This window comes from Podarcis gaigeae (assembly GCF_964106915.1).
Source record: "Podarcis gaigeae genome assembly, chromosome: 8".
Classification (NCBI taxonomy): Eukaryota; Metazoa; Chordata; class Lepidosauria; order Squamata; family Lacertidae; genus Podarcis; species Podarcis gaigeae.
Window position 1 is genome coordinate 54,662,948 of NC_139684.1, and position 8,833 is coordinate 54,671,780.

At 46.7% G+C, this 8,833-nt stretch overlaps 1 protein-coding gene and 1 long non-coding RNA gene across 5 annotated transcripts in view; both read right to left on the reverse strand.

Moving 5' to 3' along the window:
- Positions 1–2,997, reverse strand: part of WDR59 (WD repeat domain 59) — a 42,348-nt gene extending 39,351 nt beyond the window's left edge. For 2 of the 4 annotated variants that reach the window (XM_083751407.1, XM_083751406.1), the window contains exon 1: positions 2,909–2,997. Coding sequence is in view for 2 of the 4 variants with exons in the window: in XM_083751405.1 (XP_083607531.1) it covers positions 2,909–2,962 (54 nt within the window). In the remaining 2 variants the exon portion in view is untranslated. The remainder of the gene's footprint in view (positions 1–2,908) is intronic. The other 2 variants (XM_083751405.1, XM_083751404.1) reach the window with 1 other exon arrangement.
- A 3,994-nt stretch (positions 2,998–6,991) lies between these two features.
- Positions 6,992–8,551, reverse strand: LOC310850302. The gene is made up of 2 exons (XR_014567291.1): positions 8,307–8,551; positions 6,992–8,055 (listed from the first exon to the last, which is right to left on the reverse strand). It is a non-coding gene; the product is annotated as an uncharacterized lncRNA (long non-coding RNA).
- Between the last annotated feature and the right edge of the window lie 282 nt (positions 8,552–8,833).

The following is an 8,833-nucleotide window of genomic DNA, read 5'->3' on the forward strand; positions in this document are numbered from 1 at the left end:
ACTGCCTGCGGCATACCCCAATGCAATATTCAGGAAGCCTTAACTACAAATGTTAAATTTCCTCAACACTATTTTTAAACCAATCAGTATGACAGATCGCTGTATCTTTGTGTAAATTCAGTTCTCACATGACAAGCTTTTGATTTTTTGAAACTGAACAGCAGACCACAATCAGTTCACCATCTACAAGATGGAAACGACGGCAACTTACTGTACATTTTAGCTGCAAAGCTATTATTGCAGCTCTGTAATAACAGCTTCAGAAATGAATTAATAAAAACTACCACTGTTGGAAAAAGGAAGCTTCTTTACCCTCCGCCGAAAATAGACACCCATCCATCTAGCTGATAAGCAGAAGCCCAGTATCCTGTTGGGAGATGGGGGAGCTATTCCCCCTTGGCAACAACACCAGTAAGAGGAGTAGACAAGGGCACATTATTCAACACTTAATAAACTTTCAACAGTTACTGTCCCTGGCTTAAGAGGTCTCGGGGCTGGAAGTAAGTGATACTATCTGCCCAAAGAAGTAGCATCATGAGTGGCACCACAGGAACATCTGATAGACTCCATACAGCAAGGATGGGGAGCCTGTGGCTCTCCAAATGTTGCTGGACTACAACAAGAAACAACACTACATGAAGGCAGACAACGTTAACCCCGCTACGTGGAAATTCCTTGTAGACCACCACAGTGCCTGGAGTCAGGTCACATATCCACAGCAGTGACCAGATGAGAAATGACCACTGGGAGGAGCAGAGAGAAGAAACACCATGGTGCATTTGTAACAGTGAAACTGGATACCTTCATCTGCCCCAGCTGCAATAAAGCATGTATCTCCTGTATTGGCCTCTACAGCCACAGGAAATAACTATGCAACAGTTTGACTTCACCCCCAATGGCACACTCTTCATTGTCTCTTGTCTTGAGACAGATGCCAACAAGAAGAAAGGAGATTCTGACTAAGCATCAGGAAGAGCTCTCTGACAGCAAGAGCTGTTTGATGATGGAACAGTCTCGCTTGGAAAGTGGTAGACTCTCCCTCACTGGAGGTTTTTAAGAAGAGGCTGGATGGCCATCTGCCATGGATGCTTTAGCTGAGATTCCTGCATAACAGAGGTTGGACTAAACGATCCTCAGGGTCCCTTCCAACCTTACAATTCTATGATTCTATGAGCTATCATAATCATCCATGACCACAGGACATGCTGGCTAGGACCAGTAGAAATCCAAGTCCAACATCTAGAGAGCTACATGCTCCCTACTCTGAAAAACACCTGTCCTTTCCCCTACCACTTTTCAAAGAAACACAGAGCCAAGAATCACATGCTGTCAATGGCCGGAACCACTGGAAGCACCCACTGTTCCAGAGGCAGGGAGAGGGAGGCTTGTTTCTCTTTACTGAGTAATTTTATTTGGTAACAATGCAGGAAATATCTCCCCCAGTGCCTGCACATGATGATCAGCATGCTTTGCAGGAAATGGTTTTACAGACCAGCCTGAGACTTGGGCCAGGCCTAATTAATCCCAGAGACTGCAGGTTGGCTATTGTAAGGATGCTTGCCTAGATGAACCATTTGCATGATATACCAGGGTGTTTCTTGTGGGGAGAAGGAGACAGGTGGGTCCTGTAGCACTATCAAAATTATTTACTATGGCGTAAGTTTCCTGAAAAGTGGGCTTAAGTCCACAAAAGCTTATGCTGCAATACAATGATTTTTTTGGTGGACTACCTGAAAATTGCTGAGGTTTTTGGTCAGAGCACTTAATAATCTTTTTTGCTGCTGTTCTACAAATCAAAATATATAATGTTTTAATAACCACAATTGAGCCTTTCTAGGGAGATGAGTGAAGAAAAATAAAAACACTTTTTCTTCAATACCAGCACCCTCATGAAAAACAGCAGCTTATTTGTTGCATAATTCTGAAGTTAGTTCTTTCGCTTGTTCTACCTCCACTGTTCAATGTCAGCTGCTGGGAATCCCAAGTGAGAAGAGTTGCTGTTGCACTCAGGTCCTGCTTTCAGGCTTCCCTTTGAGGCATCACATTGACCACTAGGAGAACAAGATGCTAGACTAGTTTGGCCTTTGACCTGATATTATGAAAAACATGGGCCCTGAACTCCCCTTAAGCTGGCAAATACTTTCAGAAAAATTAGTAGACCTGGTATCCATCATCAGGGAAAAAAGGTTATTATTAAGCTTATTCATGACCTTGTAGACAAGCATCTAAAAGCAACATCCAGCATAAAAAACCACTAAATACAAAGATCACACTACCATTTGAAAACCCCTCATATTGCTCTTTTTCTAAACAAGTTGCCCTTTCCATTCTATTGTACCTTCAAAAAATGCTTGCTGTAACAATCTTATGTTGAGAGCTTTGTGAGGTCTACCTAAAAAGTGGTATATAACTACTGTAAATAAATGGGCCTCTTAGGTGACCACAGGACTCTTAGACCTTGACTACAGCCTTGAACACAGCCACGCTTAATTATGTTCTTAAAAACTCCCTACACACGCACACACACACACTTGGGCTTGCCATCAAGTCTGGTGAAGAGTTCTGCAGAACTCGATTTTTTGGCAGCGTTTTGGTTGGCCTGACAAAGAAAGGTGTTGCCCAAAACTGGATTTGGAAGTTTTCAGTTAAGGTGAAGCCAGCCCTCTTCAACAAACCACGAAGGAAGGAGAGGTGCCCCAACTACACCAGAGGACGCCCCCCACCCCGTGTGACGCGTCAAGGGACATGGGTGCACCCCACCCATGGGTGGTAGGTAGGAAGGAACAGAGGGGGAGACAGCTGCTGCCCTCCCCTCCCAGGGAAGAAACTTGTATGGGAAGGAAGAGACCTCAAAACAAAAGCCTCGTCAGCCATCCCGCTTCGGCGCAAGCCGAGGAGACCCGGTTACCTGCGAGTCCCGAAACTCCACCACAACATTCTCGCTACTCCAGCGCGCCGCCATCTTGGACTGCCCAGGAAGCAGCTGGAGCAAGGGACGCCGCAGGCGGGCGTGACGCAACGCGCGTCGCGCTCGAGGCCTGCCGGGAAATGTAGTCCAGCCTTAAGGAGGCCTGCGGAAGAGCGTGTGGCTCGCCTGTAGCGTTTTATACGCTCCGGCGCCCCACCCACCCCACCTGCACCGTCTCCTCCAATAAAAATAAAATACAGCCTTCCCTCGCTTCTCGTTTTGGGACTGGGTGGGGTTTAAAAATACATGGAGCCAATATTCAGTTTCTTAAATTGCAAGGGCTAAGGAAGTCACACCTTGTGGAAGCCAGATGTGCTGGGGTTGGTTGGGAGTGGGGTGTACTTGCGGCATGCTCAGAAGCTCGTTTCCTCATATTTATTAATTTGTTAATTGGTCTCTTAAAGCCGCTTTCCTGGTCCAGCTCATCCAAAGCGGTTTGCAACATTTTAATACCCCACAATGGCTGAACAATAAACTGGACAACCAATAAAGAAGCCAATTAAACAGCATGATTTCTAGGCAATAAAACAATATCATATGAGGGAGGGAGGGGTGAGAAGCCCAACACTATTCCCCATGTTCGTTGGAAGCTGCCTTATACAGTTTCAGATATTTGCTCTTACGTGAACTTGGGGATGTGGTACAGTGAAAGGCTTTAAAAGAGAACTGAACAAATTCATGTGGGATAAGGCTACCAACGGCTACAAGCCACAATGGCTATGCTCTGCCTACACCGCTGAAGCCGCTGCTTCTTTCTTGAAAACCAGTTGCTTGGAATTGCAGCAGGAGAGAGCGTCCTCGGGTTCAAATCTGGTTGGCATGTCGTTGGCCACTGTGAGAACAGGATGTTGGACAAGATGGGCCACTTGCCTGGTGCACAGCAAGCCTTTATTATGTTCTTGTGTCCCTCCAGCACAGAAAGATGCAGTAAAATATGTTCATACTACACTGTAGCAGGCTTATTTTACATTGATTTGTCCTAACAGTTGAAAAAAAGCTCTGCTGTCTAGTGCCCCCTGGTACAAATGTTAAGCACTGGGGGGCATTCAGTTCCCATCCATGATGAAGGGTTCTGAGATGCACCTGCTATCTACAGTAACAAAACTCCAGTAGAAGAGCAGTTTTACTTTGCAGCAGTGTCCCCCTCCCCTCACAAAGAAAACCTGAAACTGGGCTTAATATTAGAGTATTAAGAATAAAAATTGCTCAGAGGAGCTCTACCCTGTAGATGCCTCTGAGACGTTAAGATAGTAGGCGGCTTTGGAGTGGGCGCAGCTGCTCTATAAGCAAAAGAATTAAGTTTCAAAAGCAGGCAAATGAGACTATTGAGCAACAAAAGATCTAGGGTTGAGATCCATTGGGCCACCCCCTAACTACACCCCTGGTTATGGTTCACACTGGAGAAGAGGGATTTAAAGTGTTATATGCTAATGTTTAATGTTGTTGTCCCCCTAACACTGGCTTATTGCTGCACATGGTCACTGTGTTAAAAACCAGTGAATCTTTACTTTGATCAATGAATTCCACAAGCTGATTATGGGTGTTCCAGACATCCTGTTCATTGAGGATCCATCCTGATTTGTTTGCAAAGGAAGCCAGACGATGTTGGTCATTTACTGAGCAATCAGCCATTTTGGGGGGGGGGTGCTAGGTAGTGGCTATGTACACACCATACATTTAAAGCACATGGCTTCGCTCAAATAATCTTGGGAACTATAGTTTGCCCTCTGCAGAGCTACAATTCTCAGCACCCTGAACAAATAAGTTTCCTCAGAATTCTTTGGGGCAAGTAATGTGCTTTAATTGTGTGCTAAATGTACAATATGGTGTGTACATGGCCAAAGTTGCGTCAAGCAAATGTTAGCCTGCACTTTCCAGAGATTTTCCCCATCACTTTCCTTATCTCAAAATGTCTGATCTTTTGAGGGAAGCAGGTTTATTGCACAAGACCTCCCAACCAACTGTAACTGCACTGCCTGAATTTGCCAGAATGTGACTGAATCCCACTAAAAAAAAGTGACAGACTGGGGAGTGCCCTATAAAAAGAAAACGAGGTTCTGCATGCAGATGGCAGTTGTGGACATGGACAATCCATTTCCACATCTTTCTACAACTAGGTGTATTCCAAAGAGCAACCCTATCATTGGATGTTGGGCTGTAAGCCTATTGGCCTGAATATAAAGATACAGGTTCAAGCTCACTTCCTTTGCATCAGGTGAGCTTTCCAACCAGCTAGATGAGCTCTCTAGCTTTTCTGCTATGTGTGTCAGTGGCTATTTTTAGAGCCCTCTTGGGCATGGAAGTGAGCCTGGAATAAGATCATTGGAAAAACAGACAAAAGGTGGGTTTCCTCTCTGCCACCAGCACTGTTAGCCACAGCTTTAGCAGAATCCCTTTCTTACCTTCTGTACAGAGCGCTTTATGCAACTCACTGTGAATTTGCTGGACAGAATTTGGTCCTTTATGCATTCACACTCTGGCCCTAAAGTTCTGGGGTCTACAAATATGGGAGACTGGCCATCAGGGTTGACTTGGGCAGGACTAGGTAGAAGGTAGATATGCAGTAGATCAGCAAGGATTCTGACTCTTAACAGCCCCAAAATGACCTCTGGACTCCCCACTGTTGAAACCAACAAAGGGCGGGGGGGGGGCGTCAGATATGTGGAAAGACACCTAATTCAGTTCTGATACCCTAGTTCCTGGGCACAAAATTGTAAGTCAGGGGAAGTGAACATGATCCCTACATCTTGTTGGATTTCTCTCATTAGCTCCAGCCAGCATAATCAATGGTCACAGATGATGGGAGTTGTAGTCCAGCAGCATCTGAAGGCCACTTGAGGTTATAGTGAAAAATGATGTAGAATTTGCAAGCTGGAAGTCTGCCCACCCATGTTTTAGCATAATTGCCAGTGTGAAGAGTGCACTTACCTTGCACTTTTATGAGACTCCCCTAAAAACACTGGACAGAATGGCTGTGTCCTTGCTACAGGACTGCGGAGCAATGTTAGGTGAAATTTGAGAAGACATACAAGGAGCACAATACAAAATGAAGTGCAAAAAGTATGGGAGTAGAACAGGATAGGTTATGCATCTGTGGCTTCATCTTAAGAATGTAATCTTCTGGGGGGGGGAGATGATGGTGGTGCTATATAAATAATAATTGATTCTGTGTACTTGTGTGTGTGTATGTTAGTACTAGAAAAGAAGAAAGTGTTCAAGAGATGTGGGGGATATGCATGAACTCCATTTTCAAAGGCCAAGAGGGCTGTCTTCTGTCCTTGTTCCCACCCAGTGTTTCACACCACACATGATCAACAGTGCAATCCTATACAAGTCTACACAAAAACTCCCATTAAGAACAATGGGATTGACTTCCTAGTAAGAGGGTATAGAATTGCAGCCTAAAACTCAGGAGCACCTATATAGCTGGTCAACTACTTAGCTCTGCTATTTTTCGCTATTCTTATTAAATATCAAATTCCCATCTGAACTAAATATGCATTTCCAAAAACCTGACTGTTTTATATTTGTGCTTATAAAATTCCTATTTATTATTCGATTTTTTAAAAAGTCTCCACAACAAATGTTTGTGTAACTCAATGAAGCACACATTTGCTTGAAAGTATGTCTCACTGCAGTTTCAAATAGAGTACCGAATTATTTTGTAACCATCTTTAAAAAAGAAACCCAAAGCAGACCTGGGACCCTTGGTGTGAATCAACCCCCCCCCCATGGCAGGACCTAGTATGTGGTCAGATGGCACAGAAAGCCACCATAGTTCCAGAAGCTAAGCTGGTTTGGGCCTGTTTGGTACCTGGATGGGTTGATAACAGGTATGCTTCTTTGGACTCCTTGATGAAAGGTGAAATATAAATGTAGAAAGTATCATAAAATCAAAACCCTCTTAGGGCCACAGAAGAGTGTAACTGGGAGCTGTATGGTGGAATGCAGTATAGCTTCAAATCAAGCAACATCACTTAACAGCTGAGAACCTGCTCCTCTTGTTCCTTATGACTTCAATCATTTATTTTATTTATTTATTTCATAATTTTTTTACATCGCTTGATAGTAAAAAAACTTCAAAGTAGTTTACAAAAAGATAAAAGAATCAAGACAAGAAGAATGTCCCTCCCCCACAATAGGAGTCAATAACCTCTGGAACATCTGAAATAACTCCGCTGGACAGCTACTAGAAGATGCAACGCAAGCTGCAAAATGAGGCTTCTTTGCAGCCCACACTACCACATGGTAGGCACAAGTGTGGGCACATGGTTAGGCACAAGCGAGACTTGCACCACTTGTGTTCCAGTCTTCATCCGGCCTGTTTCAAAGTCCAGAGCTCCTCAGAGTACCAAGGAGCTAGTTGCTCAGACTCCAAAATGCCAGAGAGGATGCTCAAGAACGATTGTGTCTGCCACCCATTTCAGCTCGCTATTCCATTGCAAGACCAGGGTTTCACCAGGACCTCTAGCTTTATCCACTGGAAAATCCTCCAGATCATTCAGGAACACATCAGGTTCCACCAGTCTCTGAGGGTGGGCTGTCCTAATGGGCCCACCACACTTACAGGGAGGAATTGCTGTTGTCAGTCCAAGCATAACCAGATAATGGGCTGACCAGCCAAAGGTGTACATTGCATTTCTCCTATCTTCAGTCCATCCCACATATTACTAAGGGCAAAGATCACATCAAGGTGAGTCCTGCCTGGTGTGTTAGACTGTTGACCCTTTGAGAGAGACCCACAGTTGTCATGGGTCTCAGGCTTGTCCAACAGCAGCCTGTGTGTGGATATAGAAGTTGTAGCATCCTCCAGCAACACCTCAGCCAGCTAGATCAGGGTTGCTGCTGGGTAACAGGGCAGTCAGTAAACCAGTAGCATCCCTGACCTGTCTTTCTGGCCCAACACCAGGTGCAGACAATGTAAGCGCATCCCAAGGTCAAGAGGCTTCCTGGTGAAGGAGATGGTGCTCCTATAGCCAATAGCAACATCCTTGCCTTGACCCCTTAGTCTAACCTGGTGCAGTACCAAAAACCCAAGTGGGTATAGTAGGTCAGGTCAGGTCCATCCAGCTCACTCACTCAAGTCTCTGTAATGCAAGGGAGAGAGGCCAGAACAAGGAATAGAGACAAAACACCTATGCCACCCCCCATAGTGGTCAGCACCCTGCACCTCACCCAAACAGTGGCTCCCCATGCCCAACACCACTGGAATTGGTGGAGCATCTAGACCAGCATCCTATTCTCACACTGGCCAAACAGATGCCTGGGGGAAACAAGTAAGCAGGAACGGTGCAGGAGAGCATTCTCTTCTCCTATGGTTCCCAGAAACCCCACTTACCTAGGAGCTAGTCCCAGTGGCCTTTGTGCTAATTACTCCCGAGTAAACGTGCGGGGAGGGGGGGGTGGCGGTTGGGCAGCAGTCCGACCTTGCGCACAGTTTTCCCAGCAGCAAGCCCCGGGAAAGTAAGTGCGCCCACTAGGACGACGGCAGCCGTGCAGCGCGCGTTTACCGGGGCATCCCTCCCCGCTGCTTTTCACGGGGCCCGACTCTCCCGACAGTTTCACGCGAGGTGGGGAGGGAATCCTGGCGGCCCGCCCCGTCCACGCGCCCACCGCTCGCCCGCCCAGCCCTTGACGCAACCCCGTGGCGGGGGCGGAGAGAAGCTCCGGCGCAGGCGTCCTGCGCGCCTCTATTGTCTCTCCTCCGGCAGCCGTCAGGAGGGCTGGCTAGCCGGACGGAGGAACAGGCGGGAGGGAGCCCGCCAGCGAGGACACCCCCGCCCCCGGCGGAAAGCGGCGCCTGGCCGAGGAGCGACGGGGACGCCGGCAAGGCCGCGCCGAGGCAGCCCTCGAGCGGGCAGGGCG